Source organism: Melozone crissalis, unplaced genomic scaffold (genome assembly GCF_028551555.1).
Source record: "Melozone crissalis strain CALT ecotype California unplaced genomic scaffold, PUWL_Pcris_2 ptg000016l_1, whole genome shotgun sequence".
NCBI classification, from domain to species: domain Eukaryota; kingdom Metazoa; phylum Chordata; class Aves; order Passeriformes; family Passerellidae; genus Melozone; species Melozone crissalis.
Genome location: NW_026535794.1, coordinates 27,710,498 through 27,732,531, shown reverse-complemented (window position 1 = coordinate 27,732,531; position 22,034 = coordinate 27,710,498). Strand labels below are relative to the sequence as shown.

The 22,034-nt window shown below is 35.7% G+C and overlaps 1 protein-coding gene across 4 annotated transcripts in view; it reads right to left on the bottom strand.

The window, feature by feature from the left end:
- Positions 1-22,034, bottom strand: part of PHF14 (PHD finger protein 14) — a 160,712-nt gene that overhangs the window by 91,952 nt on the left and 46,726 nt on the right. For all 4 annotated transcript variants that reach the window (XM_054273575.1, XM_054273576.1, XM_054273577.1 and 1 more), the window contains 3 exons: positions 15,202-15,370; positions 1,068-1,118; positions 789-910 (listed from right to left, as the gene is read on the bottom strand). In XM_054273575.1, the coding sequence (XP_054129550.1) occupies positions 789-910; positions 1,068-1,118; positions 15,202-15,370 (342 nt within the window). The remainder of the gene's footprint in view (positions 1-788; positions 911-1,067; positions 1,119-15,201; positions 15,371-22,034) is intronic.

Below are 22,034 nucleotides of genomic sequence, written 5' to 3'. Positions count from 1 at the left end.
CCTAAAGAGAAGAACTTGTCCAGAAACATCTCATTGAAGCATACAGTACCTAAGTACAATACACTTCTTTAAATTTGACCTTATAAGATCATCCTAATGAAATCTCTGTAGATGCATTTTAAACCCACTTTCTCATTGATAATGTTCATGATTCTTCTTTCAAGAATTGTGAACAGTTTTTATAGCTTTGCAAAGATACTACAATGTGAGCTATAAAAAATCTGCAGGAGTTGTGGTCAATGGTAGCTATTTAACAGCAGCTATTCTATACTTTAATTAGATTTCTGCACCTACTAAAACATCATTCAATGGACTTTTTTCATTTCTTTTTCAGATAAGAAACATGATTATCAAACCCTTTCATGATCTGCATTAATGGAGGTAGCATTAATACCTTTTTAAAAATATAAATTCTTCACAATCCACATTTCAGCTCATAAAATTGTTGATTATTTTAATTTAATTACTTTTAGGATGCTCATGTAGCTTTAATATCATTAAAATGTTGGTTTATCTTTCTGACCTGCTCTAAAACATTGACAATTCACCCTGATGAGAGCAAATTAATTCTCCTGTGTTAGAAAACCAGATTATCTTAGTTATTTAAAATATAAATGTTTTTGGCAGATCAATAAGCGAATCAAGTCAGTATTTCTAATGTAATGTTACTCTAAATAAGGGGAGGAAATGTATCGTGTTTTCAAAAAGTACATTTTCATCATTTTAATCATGACAAAGTGTTAAAGATGGGACTTTAACTCCTCATAAGGTCAGAGTATCAAACCTACCTGACTAGATTTTCATTGTCTCCAGTGCCTTTGCAGGTAGCACACTCAGTCCTTAAATCCTCTGACTTGGGCTTCTTTTGCATCACAGACTGTCGTTGCCTTCTTTCTCTGGGAATACGTTCCTGTCACAGCAGAAGGCAAAAAGAAAGGAACAGAGGGGAAAGGAGGGAAGGAAAGCAAATATTTTCAATTATGGCATGGAAAGTAACACTTCAGCCCCAAGTTTAATTTTTTGCGAAATTGTTAAAAAAACAAAGAAACAAAGCACTATATTCCAACCTCAGTTTTTTCTTCTTCAGGCACAAAGCTTCGTTTTCGTCCTCTAGTTCTCTAGAAGAGAATATATTTAAAATGCAATGTTAGGTAACAGAAGGTTTTTGTTATTAATCTATTATTCCTAACAACAAAAACGTATCACAGGAGATAATTTAAAGCATTAGCTACAGAACCACTGCCATGCAACTACACTAATCAGTTTTAGGACAATAGCTTCACATTTTGAATATAAATCTATAGAACGAGCCAAAAAGTAAATATATACACTTGAGTATGGTAAGTCTTATTTTTAAAAAAACTGTCACTACAATTACAAATCTCTTACAGACTTTGCACAAACTTCCCAAAACTAGTAATTTGAATATTGATATGAACAGTGTATTAAAATCACTCACTGAGCACTAAAATGTGCTCTATTTAGAAGCCAAGTGATAAAACTAAAAAAAAAAATAAAGAACTTTACCAAAACAGGAAGGCAAAATACCTTACAGATTCTGAGGAGCAACAAGAATTAAAACTTCAAGCTTAGTACAATGGGTATATGGCAAATGCTCATAAAGCTGTAGCATATACCAACATATGACTGGTACACAACAGATCTTTCTTATGATTCTACACAAGAACTAGAAATTTTTTCAGTACTGCAGTTGGCAAAAAAGGTATTAATACCACCAATGTGGAGGACAAGGGGTATCCACGGACTGTACCAGTAAAAACCAAAGGTTTACAAGCACCTTTAAAGTTACTACATACAACGTGCACGAGTTCAGGTTCAGTCACTACATTTTATCTTTGAAACAGCAGCATTACTAACCTGCCAGTGTTATATAACTGCCACAAGGTGACAATATCACTCTTTCCTTCTTGTACAAAAAGGGAAGTAAATTAGAAGGAATGTGGAAGGAAATCAGAGACTATTCCAGTAACCCAAAATTTGTGTCTGACACACAGACACAACTAACATAAATACATAAAAAACCCATGAAAATTCTTGTTTTTATGTGAAAAAATCACCACATTAGGAAGCAATTTATCATATGATAAAGAAAAGCACTGTCTACTTTATGGTTTCTTAAAACTTTTTCTGAAGCAGCTGGTGTTCACCTCAGAAGAAGTAAAAAACAACTCATCAAAAAAATCTTAGACCAGTTTAGAAGCACAAGCAATCATAAATTCAATTCCAAAGAAGCTAACAGTATAATGATTCTCCTGTTTGGGTCCTCCTTGAAGGTGATTTGTACTAGCTTCAAATTGAAGACAGTTCTCTATTTTAAACTGTTTTACAGATTTAAATACTGCTACACTGCAAATAAACCTGCCACTTCAACACATCTATACCTTTATACTTCTGCAGATTTTGATCTGTGTATGTTAGTAACATTCTATTTTGGAAGATTTTTAGACAAGATTTAACACTCTAGTAGCAATGAACGTAGTGGAATGGAAAATTCTAGTCTATTTCATGGCTCTTTAGAATACTTTAATTGCCATTAGGATTCTCTTTCACATTTCCCTAAGGGTGATTTATAAAAAAATGTAAAACCTTATCTATTTAATACAATATATTAACTATGCATCTAGTAATTGAGGTGTTCTACATTCCACAAGCCATAAGCAGTGCCAAAATCTGGAAAAAAACATTTGCTACTGAAAACGGAATTTATCAATGTAATATTAGAGGTATTAATGTAACATGGGCTATGTGTCAGCTACATATTACACAATTCAAGGTCACTGCAAGTTAAAACTAGCCAAAAAAGGAGTTTGATCAGACAGCAGCACACTAACTGCCAATTTTACTCCTTTCAGCCTCTGGAATTAGTCCTAAGAACATTTACAAACTTGGACAATTTTAAGCTATGGATGCCCTCCTGAATGCAGCTGTGTAAAGATTATAAATAAGGCGGTATAATGGTGCATGCCAATGAAGGCAGTATTAAGGTCCTCACTCGTCATGTTTAAGCAGCAAGAGACAAGGAGTGCATGCCTTGCACCATCAGAGTAATGCTGTCTTGAAAACTTACACATAATTTGGAAATCTAGGTAATAATCACATTACTTTTGACTCTACACAGAAAGTATTACAAGTTAATAACTCAATTTTAAGGAATAATTAAACATATTTAAACTTCAGCAAAATGGAGACAAGGTTTATAATCAATTTAGGCACTTTTGCCAAGACAATGTTGATTTTCACCTGTTTGCTCTATAATGCATGATGCATATGACAAGGAATGTCACATTAAATTATATTTTCATTGTGCTTTCATCAGCTTTCTAAACCTTCAAACATACTTGAGTTTGTTCAATAATCACTAGGAAACAAACATTAAAATCAACATCTTAGTACACAAATTTGTAGGATATTTTACATGCTTTTAAAATAGCAATTTTATACTTTTTTTTCCAAATGGGCCTCCATAGTTAAACTTATTTTCAATGCTTCTGCTCAGATAATTTTACTATTGTCAGCATTCAACATGAAAAATAAGACCAAATTAACAACTGAAAATTGAATATTCTTTGATTTTCAGCAACCGCCCTTCAGTAACTTGACATTTGTAATTTTAAATATGTTGTCACTAAAGTTAACTTACAGGTCAGCAGGAAAGAATCATTTAAATCTGGATTACTTTATTCAGAATTATTCATTGCTGTTTGCCTCAAAGTACTGTGTTTTAAATTGCTCTTAATAATTTCTGTCATTAGCAGACTCAGAATGAAAACATCAGAGATTATAAATATAAAATATTAATGCTGCATGTACTTACCATAAACAATTTAAGTTTTGTTATTTAAAAGCAGCTAAGGGAACTTTGCTATTAAATGGCATATATTACAACTGAGATAAACTTGTTCATATTCAAAACTTGTGATGTTAATCCAGAAAAAGATGCCCATAAAGACAGTGATTTTTTAAAAATCAAAATACCTGGAAATTCGATACTACAGAGATTCCTTCAATTGAGGATTTCCCTGTACCATAAAATGGAACAAGACAGTTTTGTGAAATTTGTCCTGGCATTTCCAAAGTGTTTAAACAGTAAGTTGGGAAAGCAAAGTCATGTTATCAGCACTCAAGCAAAATCTCAATTAATGCCAGTGCTATCCCAGCAGCTTCTTTATTTTACTGCAGAAGGTAGAAAAGCTGTAAAACTTCCACCATTTGGGACAGACAACTCAGTCCAGATCAAAACAGAGCAAGGTGTGGATTAGAGAGATACAACCCACACAAGGCAACTGTGACAAGACGACACTTCAAAACAAGAATACTAATTTCAAAAAAAGTACCGAACAATGTAAAGTGGCTCAAAATATGTACCTATAAAGTTTTCTTCATGTAGAAATAAAAGATTTCTGTGAAAAATTATTTCAAATGTTGACATTTAATGACTGCTGACTGGCAAGTCTTTGGTTGTGTCTCATCCAAAATTCTGTACTGACACAGCTTTGGAATTCATTCAGTGGGCACTCCAGTAAGGGCAAAGTGTGTGATGTGCTCAGACACTTCCCTTACCAGTAACACTGAGACTCCAGCCACTGAGATCTGGAGCCCACAGCATCAGAATGGAATCACCATCCACTTCTGCTTACCACACAGGCAACTGAGGATTTAAAATTAGATGCCTATAGCTAAGGGCAGATTCTATATAATCTTAACTGCCCCAAAAACTCAGAAAAACATGCCAAGGTCATAATAAGTGCAGACTCAATTTTTCATTTAATTTCTTTCACAATTATGGTGGTGAAATAATTCAAATAAAGGAATGAATTGACACTAAAACCAGTTGAATTAATAAAATTTGACCTCCTGAAACAATATTTCTATTCCTCCCCTTCTCTAGTGACTTAACTTCTTCTCCAGTGCATCTAAACCGTACCGCCCAATGTATCCCAAAGTTCTCCGTGTGTTCCCCAGCTAAAGTGAGAACCTTTTCCATACTCAGGCCTCATCTTTCCCATTCAGCTGCTCCAAAAAACACTCCAACATTTTATCACCTTGAGGCATAAATAGCTCTCAATCAAATATTGCAATAATGTGTCTACCAATTACTAAAGGCAATGCTACTATAGTAGTAGACAAATGACTAACTTATTTTCATTAAAAAATCAAGTTAAAACTTGTAATTATTTTAAATAAACACATTTAGCTCCTGCATCACAAAGAACATATTTTACAGTGAACTGAAAGGGAAAAATAGTACCTTATTTCATTAGCAATACAACCCAAAGTAATCTGAGCAGACCAAGAAAGGTGAAGGAATTAAAACTAAGATGCCAGCATAAAACAGAATTATTTTTAAATAAGAACAAAAGAAACACTTTGATAAAAAAGTTAAAATTGCAAAAGATAAAATAGATTAAATTCTTCTTATTAGTCTCTTTTAGCATAACATTTTGAGGGGAAAGACACACCTGATCAAATAAACTGCTAATGAAACTCTTTAAAATCCTGTAAGATTATTTTCCTGGGGTAAAGAAATGGAACTGTTTGATTCAATGAAATCATCAAGATGAAAGCAAGCCATCTTTTCCAAGAATATCTTACCAAAGGTTTACCCTTCATAGCAATTTTAAGGCTTGTCCTCTGAAAAGAGCAATGTTCTGTATAAATGAAACTTAAAGATTGGCAATGTCCTTTTTTGTCTTTTAGTTCAAGGTTTACTATCTGTGGAAGTTAGAGAACAATCCCACAGTATTAAAGCATTCCCCATTTCACTTATTTCAGTTATTTCATTAACTCCTGATTTTTCATTTAATAGTTGGAGAAGATAAAATCCTACCTCTCTTGCTTATTGTTTTAAAAATTCACACAAAACATCACAAGAGTCCCTAGAGAGAAGCAGTGGTGGGCATCGCATGCAAACAGCAATTAAATCTGGAAAGAAAGAGCAGTAGGAAAAGGTCCAACATTGGATCATTCTGTCTAATCTAATTTGTAATTATCTAAGTTGACAGTTTCTACAATACTCCATAAAATATGTATCTCTCTACAATATAGAATGCAAGAAACAAAGCACAATTAAGAAAGAAGGTTAGAGAAAGCCTTGGAAAAAACAAAGAAAAAACAGGAGAATTAGAGCATACACTTCCCCAGCCAAGGGAAAGATAAAAAATTGGTTTCTTTCAGCCATTGTGTTTTGTGTCACAAAAGTATCCATATAAGCTGTGCAGCATTCTGCTGTTACAGAGTGGAAACTTGCATGTTGGCATAGGGAATTAAAAGAATCATGACTTAAATGGCTAAAAAACAGAATACCAACACAGTCAATGAATAATGAATGATGAAGTCATAAATGACACAATGTGACATAAATTAAATGAATGACGGATACAGGGTAATGCATGGGAGGAAATAGTGAACTCAAGACACTTCAAAAATAACAACATTAAAGAACACGGTCCAAAATGGAATGAAAATATGCTGAGGGAAAGTGTGATCAACAATGGGTTCAAACCTAAAAGTAGGAGAAGAAGAAAGACTGAAGTGACAGTCTCCATTTTGAACTTGGAAAAGCTGGAAGTGAATGCTTACATTTTGTATTTTTGTTTACAAGCAACAATATGAAAGACATAAAATGAAGAAGATTAGATAATGCATTAACTAAAAGATTTTGAATATTCTCAGAAAAATAAATTCTACACATGAGACAAATGAAAGACATCTGTAAACAACAAATAAAGCCTAGGATGAACCCTATAGTTGTTGAAAGGAGACAGAATGTTTGCAAAAGGAAACAAAGCAGCAAAGCAAAGCTGCAAAGGAAACAGTCTGTTTGGCATCACTAAGAGATGCCACAAGCTGACATGTTAGCTTCCAGGTGGGAAAGCACAATGGTGAACAGGACAGAAAGGGTGCCCACATGACCCAAGACCACTATGGCTGTCACCAAACCTCATTGTTATGTTTCACTGTTTGTGCCTTAAACCAGTTAATCCAAAGAGAGCAATAGAAGGCAGGATGTTCCCTTGGAGCACTTCTGTTTTGCCATTTGGAAGAAAAAGCCCAACACGATTGATCCAGAACTTGTAAACCAACCAAAATAGGAGAGGTGACACCCAAAAGTCAGAAGTATTTGCTCCTCATGAGCTTTTTTTTTGAAGTGATCCTAGAGGATAAAAGTGCATGCTGTCACCTATTTAATTTCTTGTTTTTCACAAGAAGATATAGAGGAGTTAACAATGTTAACAATACATGGAAAAGAATATGAAATACTGAAAACAACTGTGGTCAGTGGCAAAGGTTCAAGTCCACATAAATTGAACTAGTATGGTTCTGTATTTGATCTCATGTGTCACAGTTTTTCAGAAGATCAATGGTGATTTCTGAGTTTTTTCAAAACATTCCTTGAGAAAGAAAATATAAATGTAGCAGGTATTGGACTACAATGATATTTAAGATACATCTGACTTTCAAAACTACTCGTACTACAGTAATTTCCTTATTCTGCAGAAAGTCTGCAGGAGTTGTTTTGTGTTTTAAGAGGGCAAAATGTGAAGCGCTTTAGGTGCTTTGATTTTTGGAGATCTATAAACGTCACACTTCTTGTCAGAAACATCAGCACATATTGACTTATATTTCCCTGCCAGACCTGTGGCTACAGTGACTACTTGAAAAAGACACACAGCTGTCTTTTACACATGCTGACAAGCACAGCAAAGAGGATCAGTACAAGATTACAGCCATGATTTAATTCTGGATCCTATCTAAATTCTTCAGACATTTGCATTTCTATCTTATATCAAGTTGTAGCTGACATACTGACATTAATGATGTACTTCCACAGTTTGTTTTTTTACCTTTTATCAAACTATGGTTCATAGATAGATATAACACATATCAAAAACCTCCAAAACTCAACCATCTCACTTATGCAGCCTTTATCATATACTGCTAAGGATAATCCAAAAACAAATAAACAAAAAAAATCAGTAAACATTAGAATGCTATATAATCATTCCAAACAAAGAGGTCAACGCAGGGGAATTACACCACTACAGAACAGAAGATAACTCTGATATGAAACACAAGCCAAACAGAACACTCAGAAAATGGAAGTGAGGAAACTCACTCTACTAAAAAAGTGACTTAACGAAATCAGCGCACCATCAACAGCGTGCATAAAACAAATCACAAAAGCCTGTAAAAAAGCCACACAGGTAGAAACTGCACAGATAATATGTTCTCTATCCTGTTACACATTGACCATGATCATTTTGCCAAGACAGCAATTATTAATTCATGATGTCATCTATTCCTTATGAAAAATTAGAAATTGCAAATTTCCTCTGCCAATGAAAAGGTTATGATGAATCCAGTTGCAGAAAAAATCCTTTTGACTCCCTTTGCTTTGTTAAAAGGCAGAAGAAATGTTCAACTGATGGCACCCCATAGACATAAAATAATTTCAAAGACAGGTAAGGACTGCCATGTAGACACCAGATGGCACACTTGTTCAGTACAGATTAAAGTGAGTATCTTAAATGGTATATATCGCTACTATTCAAAAAATATCTCCGAAATAATTATTAAATTTTCCAGGAAAATGACAGTAATAAAAAGGAACTGTCAGATGAAAAGAAACAGCAGTTAATCAAAATATGATTATAAAAAGAAACAAGTCAACCATGAAGCTTAATTACATAGAATTACAATTTTTCTCTATTTCTTTTTTAGCTTCCATTGTCTTGAGAACTTTTTTCCTAGAAAATCAAAAATTTTGCAACATTCCTGCTGTCAAGCAAAACTATCACTGAGTCTATCAAATAATTTGTAACTACTGTTTCTCAAGCTGAAATAAGTGACAGAATTTGAGAAAGAGCAGGATTGACTTCTATCCTTTTTAACACTAATTTTCTCCAAAGTACATGTTTAAAGAACTGAAACAGAAGCAGAAAGACAAGGAGGCCAGAAAACCTCAGTTTTCAGGTGTTGATAAAACAAGTGATTCTTTCCTGGAAAACTCAACTTACGAGAACTTATTTGCAGAATTGACAGATACACTGGTTACCTTTACTTACAGAGAGACCAGTATTGACACCACTGGAATACCATTTGGAATACATTCATTTCTCCATGCCTTTGCTGCATGAAAAGCAAGTCATTTTTCATCTGCAGGTCTTTTTTTTCTTTCTTGCTTTCTTAAAAATCAAACCAACCAACTAAAACAATCCCCAAACTCCAAACAAAGCAAAACAAAACAAAGAAGGGGAAAAAAAAAGTCAAATTGATACACTCCATTTGCTTCAAGCATCGTGGAAGAGCTAGATCTTACTTCACTCTATTCTGAATTTGACCTGAAGCCAAAAGAGAGTCCTACATTATCATGTATCCATGTATTCGGCAAGCTGAAATAATTAGTTTATATATTTGTGACGTTTATGATGTTACGGTGTCATAGCCTCAGTTGAGCTTTTCTATTAATTGATAAAGAAAACAAAGTTATTTTACAACTTTCATTGTAATGAAAACTTTAAGTTTCAGAAAGTTGACTGAATACCGATTTTTTTCTAGAGCACACATGTTCAGTTGACAGCAATTAATCTTTAAATTCTGTATGTCAAAATCATAACTAACATAGATTTTTTACTGTTAAACAGAAAAATTACTGTGTGTTTCTCTGGATTATATACAATGCAATTACAGAAAAAAGATTTTCAGGTTTCAAATAGCAAAAATAAGTTTGGTATCAGAGCATCAGAATATTTCATTTACAGGCTTCAACAATTAAGTTACCAAAATTCTTTAATTTCACCTTTATAACACTGGGTAGATACCTGCTTCTCAATAAAAAGGAATTCAAAATGGAATTTCCACAAAACAAGCCACACAAAAAAACCCTTTAATATCCTCATTAAGTGTACCAGGCTCTGACAGCATTTATTGGAAGGTGGAATATTCAACAACACAAAGACGGAATATTGGAAGATCGAATATTCACAACACACTACTTCCAAGAACACACCAAGTGTCCCTTCCACTCTTAGAGCACACAGCCAGCCCCAGCAGCACAAAATTGCTTTAGAAGATGTTGTATGTATATGACATACAGGAACTGCATCATACTTCCAGACAACTGCATACATTGTAGGAAAAGCATGGGTTATGAAATCTTTAAAAGTATACTTAAGTTCATTTTTAAAAAAGGACAAAGGGAAAACCTTTATTTTGCAAACGTAAGACATCAGGCTAACAAAACTACTTTAGCAATGACATGTTTGATAAAAAAATAATCTGTGTATTCTTTTTTATTCTAGGATAGTAAATGAAGTCGAGAGATTTTTAAAAGCTGTGTTTTTATAATATAGATCACCTCAAATAGACTCTGAAAATCTGTCCATACCTAGCTGAGTAGAGTAAAACCATTAATCTCTCAATTTACTCCTGAGAAATGCTATTTGCATCTCTTTAGAGTATTTTCCATAGAAACAATCTATTCTATAATATTTATGAGGAAAAAAAAGTGAAAGAAATGGTACAGGCTAGAAAAGCAAATGTTAAAAAACATATTCAGATTTTAAGAAATATAAGGAAAGTGTTAATAGATATCTGGTTTATGCAATTAGCTATTGATTTATCTTAGTTATTTGCTAATCATTAACTATTAATTTTTGTGAAATTATTTAGCAGCAGAAATAATGATTTGTGATGCTTATAAAAGTGTGAAATTGGAATGATAAAGATAAAATTATAACGATTTTAAATAAACCTGGCTTTAAAAGCTATGCACCGAAATGCAAAAAATCTTCAAATGGTCTCTACATATGGCTTGAAATGTATAAAGCATAAACAATTCATTAAATTCTGTCTGCAAATACAGCCACTATACAAAAGAATTAAGTATAAAGCTTAATGTCTTGTTTATTTACATTCATTTGTCATTTGTACAGAGTAAAAGTATGGTATGTTTAAATTTACCCTTGTATATTCACTTATTTGGTCTAGGGAAGTTCAAAATCAGAAAGGTCTTGTAAACTTAAGTTACATTTTAATGCACAATATGATAGCTGCTGTCTCCAAAACAATGGAGTGCAAATGGCTGGGCTTTCTCTCTGTCTTCCCACAAAGAGAAACACAGACAAGGCAGAGATGTTTAATGCTTTCTTTGCCTCTGTCTTCAACAGCAACAACAGGCTAAGGGGGTCCCAGTGCCCTCAGCTGAAGACCATGGTTGTGAGAATGCAGAATTCCCAGTCAGCCCAGAATTTGTGTGGGATTCACTGCTCCAGCTGGTAAGTCTATGGGGCCTGATGGGGCCTTATTAGAGAATACTCAACTGTCTGATGTCATTACAAAACTTCTTTTGATGATTTTTGAGTAGTCCTGGGAATCCAAGGGGTCCCAGTTGACTGGAAGCTGGCAAATATCCCAGTCTTCAAGGGCAAGGAGGACCCTGGAAACTACAGGCCTGTCAGTCTCACTTCAATGACTGGTAAAATTATGGAGATTTTTCTGGGAGATACCGAAAAACCCTCGAAGGACAACAAAATCATCAGTCAGAACCATCATAGCTTAATAAGGGGAAAGTTCATCTTGTCCAACTTGATTTCCTTAGGTTATAGTGAGTGGGGTGACATCAGATTGGTGACCTGTCACTGTGAGGCTCCAGAGCACTTCATATTAGGCCCAATTCTTCTCTGCATCTTCAAAAACCACTTGAACACAGGACTTGAAGATATACTAAGTAGGCTTGCCAATTATACTAAATTGGGAGGAGCTGCTGACTCCCTCAAAATCAGAGAGACCCTGCAGAGGGTCCTAAATGAGGTATCTGGGCAATTGCCAACTGTATCAATCTTAACAAGGGCCAGAATCTGCACCTGGGACAAGGCAACCCTCAATGTATGGACAGACTGGGGAAGGAGAGGCTGGAGAGCAGTGCCACAGAAAGGGACCTGGGGGTCCTGGTCAATGGCAAGCAGAACATAATTCAGCAGTGCCCTGGCAGCCAGGAGGGCCTCCTGGGGGGATGTCCTGGGGGGCATCAGGCACAGCATCAACAGCCAGGCAATGGAGGGGATTGTCCCACCCTGGTCAGCACTGGGGCAGCCTCACCTCAAGTGCTGTGTGCAGTTTTGAGCACTGTGATATAAAAAAGATAAAGCTATTACAGCTATCAGAAAAAGTTCAAAGGAGGACTACAAAGATGGCAAAAGCCTAGAGGGGAAGACATTAAAGGAGTGGCATGTTTGGCCTGGGGAGGGGGAGACCTCATTGAAGTCTCCAGCTTCCTCACACAGGGAAGAGAAGAGGCAGGCAGTGATCTCTTCTCTCTGGTGACCAGTGACAACATTCAAGGGAATGGCCTAAAATTGGGTCAGGGAAAGCTTAGGTTGGATATTAAGAAAAGGTTTTTCACCCAGAGGGTGGTTGGGCTCTGGCACAGCTCCCCAGTGAAGTGGTCACAGCACCAAGCCTGACAGAGTTCAGGAAGTGTTTGGACAACGCTCTCAGGCACATGGATCAGTTCTTGGAGCTGATCCATGCAGGGCCAGGAGCTGGACTTCAGTGATCCTTGTGAGCCCCTTCCAACTCAGAACATTCTGTGAATCTATGAGTCTATATACATATACTGTGAAATATTTGAAAGGTAAGACATAGAAATACATAGAGCACTCACAGGGTTCTTTAGAAAGCTTATCTAGCATTAGGATACAAAACACTGTTCTGGCACACAATTAATGTAGAGAACTGTACAAAGGAGAAGCACCAGTCCAGACCCTGCTAATCTGCTTCAGTATTAGTCCTCTCACACTTCCAAATTACAGAAGGAAACTGAGTCTCTAATGTCATGCAGAAGCTGTGAACGCTAGTGTGCTCCAATTGTCACAGGTCTCTGGTCAGATGGTCTGGTTTTGGCTGGGATAGAGTTAATTTTCTTATTAGTAGCTGGTATAATGCTCTAGGATTTAGTATGTTTGGATTTAGTATGAGAATCACAGAATATTCTATGTTGGAAGGGATCCATGAGGATCATGCAAGCCCAGCTGTTAAGTGAATGCCCCATACAGGGATCAAACCCACAACTTTGGCGTTATTAGCACCATGCTCTGACCAGCTGAGCTAACCTGGTATCAGCAATGCTGACAGAATAATGCTGATAACACATGGATGTTCTGGCTGTTGCTAAGTTATGTACACCTCAAATCAAGGACTTTTCTGTGTTTCATGCTCTGCCAGGGAAGAGCTGCACAAAGAGCTGGAAGGGAGCACAGCCATGACAGCCTGACTGAACCGACCAAAGGGATATTCTACACCACACAACATCATGCTCAGTATATAAACTGGGGGAGCTACCCAGAAGGGGCCAATCACTGGAGGGGGAAACAGTCAGTGGTCAATGTTTCTCTTTTACAGAGAAGCCCTGCTGACAGGGCAGCAAAGATGTTATCTTGAAAATCTGTATGTTGAAGAAAAGCAGAGAACTGGAGAGAACTGAAACAAAGACCAAATTTCAAGCAGAGGAACAAAATCTTAGACTGATAGCAGTGTTTTTCCACAGTGTAACACCATACAGTGACAACACAGTATGCCACAGAAAGTCAATTAATCTCTTTATTACATACTACAATGTGTGTAGATATATTATGTAACACACCACAGCATGAGGGAAACACTTCAGAGCAATCAGACTTGTCTCCATTTTGCAGAGAAGAACTTTGGCAGTTATTACATAGGCTTTAGAACAAATCAATCTTGTATTCCTATGGATTTCTGAACAATGGCATATATTACTCCTTTTTTTATTACAACTATGAATGTCTTTCCTGCAATAATTTTAGTTCTCTTTAGTCCCAGAATCATGATTCTCCACACCCTAAGAGCACTACATCAGGTATAAAAAGAGAGAAGAGAAAGAAAGAAGAAAAATGGGATATCAGATACAAAGGGTTCAGTAAGCAGAACAGCAGGCAAGTCTTCTTTCTGTATGAACATAAGCATAACAACACTAAGTTCAACCTACCCAGGCAGCTGTAAGATTCTATGAGATCTTATGCTTTAGGAGAAAGGGTACTTTGCCTCAATGAGGAAAATAAAGAAGTTTCTCAAAATTTAATTTTGGATTACTCACACTCCTAACAGTCTGAGCTAAATTAATCAGCTTGGCTTGAGTCATTCCTAAAGTTCTGAGTCACAGACAAGGAAAGAGAAGCCATTAGGTAAATCAATGCTGTGGCCCAAAATTAAAACAAACATTTAAGACTGGGTCAGGAAAATACTTGCTTAATCCTATCAGTGTACATTAAGTAAGGTATCTGCTAGTATAATCATAAAATGTCTAAAAAGCTTTATGAAGAAAATAAAGTTGTGCTGCATGAAAGATGAAGTTTATCTAACTCTAATGTGAGAGGTTGCAATATTTCCTGATATTAAGAAATATACTGGAAGATGAACCACTTATGTCTGAAGGGATATGGGAACACTACTCATCCCATAACCTGGACCTAAATGCCCTTTGATATTTTTATGTTCTTTTTAAAGGTGGTATGACACATCACACATGAAAAGCCTTGTTTTCTGAACAAGTAGGAGAGAAAAACTTAAGGAAAAGTGTACAGTGATCAATAATAAAGCACTGCTTTCAAAGGAAGGAAAGATGCTAAATATTTCATCAGTACAGGAAGCAAGAGGTTTTGCTTGTCTTCTCAAAATTCTATCCACCATGAAAGTTTAACAAAATATACAGTGACTAGTAAGACTAGGAAGCCAAACAAACTGAAATAACAGGGTCTTGTGACAGTCATAAAATGTGCAGCCAATCAGCAGGCTGCCTGTAGATAAGGAAATTACCAATTATTTTACAGCTATAATTCAATATTTTTAAATCTACCCTAACAAGTGTCCTTACTACTACAGTGAAGAACAGCTATTAAAGCTAAGTTTAAGTGCAAACTGAATTTTTTCTTAAGCTTGTACAGCTCTTCAGTTAAGTACCGTTTATCCCAGCTTTCTATTTTAGCAAAACAGTATTTACCACAACTAAAAAAGAACTAAAATGAGAAAATGGAATACATAACAAAAAGAGAACATCAATCTAATTGAAATCCCTCAATTCAAAATGTCCACAATGTAGGTCATGTGAAACAATATTATTATGAATATGAGCCTCAACACATCACCTCCACCATCATTTACCGTGTTTCTGATTGGAATTTTCTTCGGTTCTGTTGGCACATCCTGGGGAACAAATTTCACTGGTTCCTTAATTTGCCTCCTTGATCTTTTGGTCCCATCTGGTAAGGTTTCCATGGCAATATCAGCCTCCATATCGCTGCTACCTGCCTGGTCACACTCTGAGCATTGCCTGCAAAGCAGAAGATTTTCTTTTAAGACTGCAGTCACAAGAGCAGAAAAAGAAACATATTGAAGTTTTGTGTTTAAGATAAATTCAAAAGTCAAAGTCAAGAAATCAAATGGACATCTAAAATGTACATTTTAAGCAACCAAGTAAAACACAAGTAAGATGTTCTTATTTTCCTGACAGTACTTAACTTTGAAAACCAAGATTCTGAAAGTAGGAATTAATCTTCAGGAAAAATGCTCCCTATTTCATTATTTTCATTCTACCACATCTTCATTTTTAAAGCTGCCCACTGATCTCTAATCTATTAATTACTGTAGCTGCTGCTGCAGTTTAATTATAGAATTATACAGTGGTTTGGATTGGAAGAGATCTTAAAGATCATCTAGCTCCCACCCCCCTGCCATGGGCAGGGACACCCTCCACCAGATCAGGTTGTTAATCTTTACAATGACACGCTGCTCAATTCATTCCAATAAGAGTATGCTTTAGTGGCAGGGATTTGGAGGACATGATTTTCACGAAAATAAATTTTAATATGCATTCCCTAAGGGAGTGGGTTTTAAATCTGAAAAAAATAGTTAGGAGAAAATTACAAATAAAGAAGCTAAACACATATATTAACAAACTTGGAACACTAAATTGAAAAAAAAAAAAAAAGCCTACTGAGTTTCTGAAAAAAATACAAAAATTAGGGATTCTAAAGTAATTCTATTGACAAGACAGGAATTCATCAGGATTTGGTTTTATTTGCAAAAAATCATTTTATGCAAGTCATAAATGTGGATGTTCAGTAAAAGCATTATATTCACTGGAAGAGCCAGTTTTAATTACTTCTCACACTACACTTCCAATTCAAAAAATTACAAGTCCATTCAAATAAAGTCCAATTCATCACTGTTCTTCTATTAAACATTTTTTTTAATAATACCAACCAAAAAAAAATCAACATAATCTTGTGCTATTAACTGGCATTAACAGGGATTAGCACATTAAAATTATCTAAATGATAGAGCAAATTTGCTTTGGAAGGAGACAAAACAAAAACCCCATGCATTTAATTATTTGACGTTAAATTTTAATACACATTTCCAACAAGAAGGCATATCCATCCTATATAAACAAAAGCACAAAGTCAGATACACATGTTGTATTTGAGTTTATTTGTTGCAATTTACACATTCAACAGGAATAGTTTTCCTGTGAACTTCAAGTGAGTGCTAACACAATATCACGTCCATCAACTTTCTATGTTTTTTAGTTCTTTCAAAGTAATCCAAGCAGTACAGTCTCAGATCTCTCCTAACTATACCAAAAGACACCAGGAGTCACCATGGTTTGCTACACAGACCAGTGGCTACCAAGTCAGAACAGAGGGAATCTAGTCATGGACTGGGTAACAGATCAGTGCAACCCTGACTAACTCAAGAACTTTCTCCTTTAACTTTTCCATATGTAAATTTTATAGAATTGTGGCTACATTGCAATGTTAAAAACATTTATTACCTCTTATCTCAAAAGAACTTAAGACAGGGTGAATAAGACCAATGAAAGTACTTGAAATATTTGCTGGTCTAGAAAAGCAGAAGAACAGGGTAGATTGCAGGAAAGATAACAGTTTCTCCCCTCTCTCATGTAAGTATGGAGTCTTTATGAAAAGCCAAAGCACAAGGAAGACAGTTTATATCCTTTTCAAACAGTCTGGGGCCAGCATACGACAATATAGTCCTGTATTCTTCCTCCTTGCTCTGGTTACAGAGCAAAGGGGGATGGAATTTTCAGCACTGTTTAATTCCCCACCATGCACATCATCACTGGGGGCGTGGGTTCGGCAGCAAGAGCCGAGCACCAAAAAGAGAAAATCTGCCATCTTGCTGGGATCTCTCCAGAGAGAAGGTGCTGGCATGAGCCGGCCCCAGACCTCTCTCCACCATTGTTGGTCCCCTTTTGCATCCCAAGCCCCTGCTGAGCTGATGCTGCAGAAACAGCCGGACAGAGCCCGAAACCGCGGCCAGAGCTGGCAGTGCCAGGGGTGCCAGTGCCGGGCGCGTGGGACCGAGTCAAGCTGGGCAAATGCTGCTGAACCCAACCCAGCACTGCGCTCTGGGAAAACCAACGGGAAGCACAATGCCTGGGATCTGGCTTCTGAGTTTCAGCCTGGCTCTTTGCTGCTTTCTTCACACTGGGGAAGGGGAAGGCTAAGCTGCAAGGGCTTTGTCCAGCTTAAAGCCTTTGTCCAGCAGCACTGTTTTTGGGAAACACTGTTTTTGCACCCAGAGGTGAATACCCTTTAGTGTGAAACACCCTCTCTATCTCATATACCTTTTGCATTTAATACTGTCTGTGGTTATTATTTGCTTTAGTAAATCTGTCCCCATTGCTCCTCCATTATCAGAAGGGGTGGGACAAAAGGGAGTAGCTTACTTGGAGTTTTGTTCTCTGTGCTTGATAAAATGAGCACATTCCTCTTTACAAGTCTCACTTTGCTACACACACAGTACTTGTTAACACCTCCAGGACTTAAGACACTAGAATATAGAAAAATATAAGGTACAACAGCTTTCACAGTGTCACTTTCTACAGTTATATGTTTGCATAAATTTGTGTGAATATACACACACAAATATGTATCCACATACACTAAAGTCAATAAGGGCACATATAGACCAAACTCCTATTATTTTAAGATATTATGGAGAAAGGCACTCCAGTGATGAAGGAGAGAGAAGCTTTAAGTAAAAATATTCTCTCCAATAATCTTCCATGTCTGCTTAGCTATAAGTTACTTTGAGTTTCTTTATTTTCATAAGATGCATTGTTCTTAAAGCAGTCCAACCCACAGCTTTAAGGTGAATTTCTATTTAGCAAGCATCAGAGAGCATGGCCCTCCATAACACTGCAGAATCAGTCATGTCATTAATTTATGTACTGGAAAGCACAACTGAAAGTAATTACTATGATCTGCTCATGCAGATGTAAGCAATTTCTATGAAAATGCTCAAAAATTCTATGAGCTGTTCTTAAAAAGCATTTATTTTGGTAAAAATATGTGCCATGTATAAATTAAAGAAAAAGCCTCCATAACTTAAGAGCTGCACTAAAAATGACACTGTTAAAAGAGAAACAAATAGTCATAGGGTTTTACAACAGTATTTGGAGTGGAGAATCCAGTTTCTTGGATCTACCACTCTGCCTGTATGATTTAAATAACTCCTCTTCTTTATCTCTGTTATTACAAGGGAAAGACACCATTTTTCTGCTACCTAGGTTCAGACAGTTCTGTAGAAAATACCCATGCAGATCACTAAAATCCTGAAGCTGCACTATTATCCTATTTAAATATCTTTGTGAAGCATTGTAATTTTTATGTTACTGAGGAAGACATTAAACATCTTGACCAAAAGATGAGGTACTGCATTCAACTTACTTAAATTCTGTTTTTATGAACAAGCTTGCTCTGAAACAGGTTGTGCAAGTGTGAAAGCAGTCAAAAATCAAATGCAATCAAAATTACAAAAACCCTAGATCTAGAAAAGAAAAGCAAAATCATACTATGATGGAAGTGAGAGTGTTGTGTGAATCACGTAACAAAACTTTATATAACAAATATATCAAAGGTAAAGGGGGAAAGGAGTTATAAACATCAACTTACAAGCAACCTCTTGATTTACCAGAATAGGCTCTACTGTTATAGTCAACCATGTCCTCCCATCCCTATTACAAAACAGACAAAGCAGTTTGTCTGTTAGCTCCCATAGAGCCACAGAAATGCTACTACAGATACACACTCTGGAAACAATCTCTTTTCAGCTCTTCTTATAGTTTATTCCAACACGGTTCTTGAATTTGAAGTACTCTTCCCATTCTGCTGTTTAATCCCAATACAGTAATAGGAAACAGCCACATGACTTCTTTTTGGCTGTGACACAGTCATGCTCACTTAATTTCAGCTCTTCAAGGACAAGCAGTGAACCTGCCACAGCAGGTCACCTTCAGAACTACTGCAACAATCTTTGCCTACCTCTAAATTAGCAAGCATTGCTATGCAGCATAAACAAAACAGCAGGAGAAATGGTGCCAAAGACTCAACTTTCAGTACACAGGTTTTGTTTTGCTTTTAGTCTAGACTTGCCTAATCTAGACCCACAGGGAAAATCAGTAGCAGGCAATAATATGCCTACTTCTAAAATGTGCCTACTGCTAAATTACTGGAAGTTTGTTCCATCAAGAACTCTCAGTACTGATTTGAAATCTCTTAATCATACAGAAAGTCTGATTAAGCACTAACAACCTACAGAAGAAAAAAGAAATTGGGTGATTTTGTTGTTTCTTCAATCTAACTTGGTATAAGAATCAGAGATAACTTCCCATTTCACAAACATCTTAAGTCAGTAGCAGTGAGTTGGGAAAGAGTATATTCAAATTGCTTAGCGAATACCACTACAGTGCTTCCAGAAAACAGTACTGGAACTGGTGTTTGGTGTTTAAAAAGGAAAATAAGCAGAGCTTGTTTTCAAAAGGAAGACACAGGTCTCCCAGACACACTCTCTGACAAATCACTTCTCACAATGTTTACAAGGAATTAAGTCACTTTGAACACAAGAAACAAGGACCACAGCTTCAAGATGACACCTAGACTCTATAAATTACACATGTAAATGACGTGGTGGAGGTGGAAAAAAGATAGGGCTGCTTTTATTCTGGAGATAAAAGCAGTTTACATGAATCTAATACAGCTGTCAAAAAGCTTCAAAGAGCACCTTAGAGAGTGTAAAGTTACAAAGTTTAAAAAAAAAAAGAAAATCTGCCATTTGCAACAACCTAAACATCCCTCAATTCGGACAACTGACAATACATAAATATGTAAATTACATTAAATGCATGTAAAAATGTATATTATATTAAATGTATGTTAAAATGCAAAAAACTCATGATTTAAAATTATTAACTTTATACAAGTTAATAATTTTATATCATTATCCAGTGACTCAGGATGAAGAGGTGCTGGATCAGTACTGAATGAACAAGGTCAGGAATATGAATGAATGTCCAGATACCACCTGAGTGTTCATGGAACTACTGGCCAGGAACTCTACAGCTCATTCTGTCCTGTGGCCAGTACTCCCCACAGCAGTCACCACTAAAATAACTTGGCCTTCTAGAGCAAAAATAAAACCAACCAACCTTAATACAACCATTAGTCCTTGTTTTGTCCATCTCAGTCCCCAATATTTCATATGCTACCAGAAGTTACCACCTTTTTTCAGCAATCTCATTCCAACAGAAGAAGCTAATCGTTGTTAGTAGCTGCCAAGTATTTTCTTAATGAAAATGCCAATATTGTACAATTAGATTTTGATTCATTATATTGTCTGCCAACACTTGTGCATTGCTTTAGTACCAGTTAAGAACATTCTCTACCAGGAAAATGCATCCAGAATGGTCAGGAGTATAAAACCACACAAGTTGTCAGCAAGAATGCTAAGACTTAGCATTATGATAACATGCTAATCAAAAAAAAATTTAATTGTTTAAGGAATAGAATTTCTAAGAAACTGAAAATCACAAATTTTTAAATGGAAGGAAACCACACCCTTTCATTGTATGGTTAAAAAAATCTGATCTAGGAGTTGGACTCAATCCTTCCAACTCAGGATATTCTATGATTCTACTTTGAAAGCACAGCATCAAAACAGGCATAAATTAATGCTTTAATGTACTATTATATAAAATAGTTTCTATGCTCCTCATCTCAAATCCATCTGAAATGAGGACAGGCTTTGAACTTACTATGGTACAAACTAGTGCAGGGTGTTCTGTTACCTTGAACAAAACTGTTACACCTCCAAACATGGAAAATTCTTAGTGTTAAGTGTTTTAAACCAGTTAAAGCAGTAAGCCATGAAACACTGGTGCTCACCAGGTCTAAATTCTTACTATGATTTCACTAAGACTAAAACTGTTAACTCATTTTAAATTTAACACTGAGGTAACAAAATATAATTTGTGCTTTCTTCAACAAATTAGCTTTTAAATACATAATATGCTTAAAGTTTTTCTCTTATATACTATTGGGTTTAATTTAACAATTTCAAAACCCTTTTTGGTAAACTGTAATTTAAACTATTAAATGCTGAGCCTGAAATGGATAAAAATTATAACTACAAATTACTCTATGTAACATCACACACATAACCTGTATCGCCTGGCATCCTCAAACACAATATAAAAGGTGAAGCTGATGGAATAAACTCATGTTAAAGTACTCATTGTTTAAATAAACATAAATTGGTAAAGTACATGACTGTAATCATAAAAACTTTTACAAGGGCTCAAGTTAGCTATTCTGAGTAAATTATTAGCAGTGATAATGGAATAGAAAGAAAAATACAAAGAAACAATTGATTCTTGATTACTATTTTAAAAAAGAACTAAACTCAATGTTTTTAACCACTCTTAAAGTCTTTCAACCTGCCTAGTGTTTCACGGAATTTCCCACTACACCAATTTTATTTTTCTGCTATGTTCCTATTACATCCTATACAAATATCTGAAAATACATGGCCCTCATCTAAAAAATATATGTCCTTTTCTTCATATCTTAATCAAAAGATAAAAAATGTATTCAAAACAGCAGGGGAGGAAAAACCTGCTGAACTCAAACTTG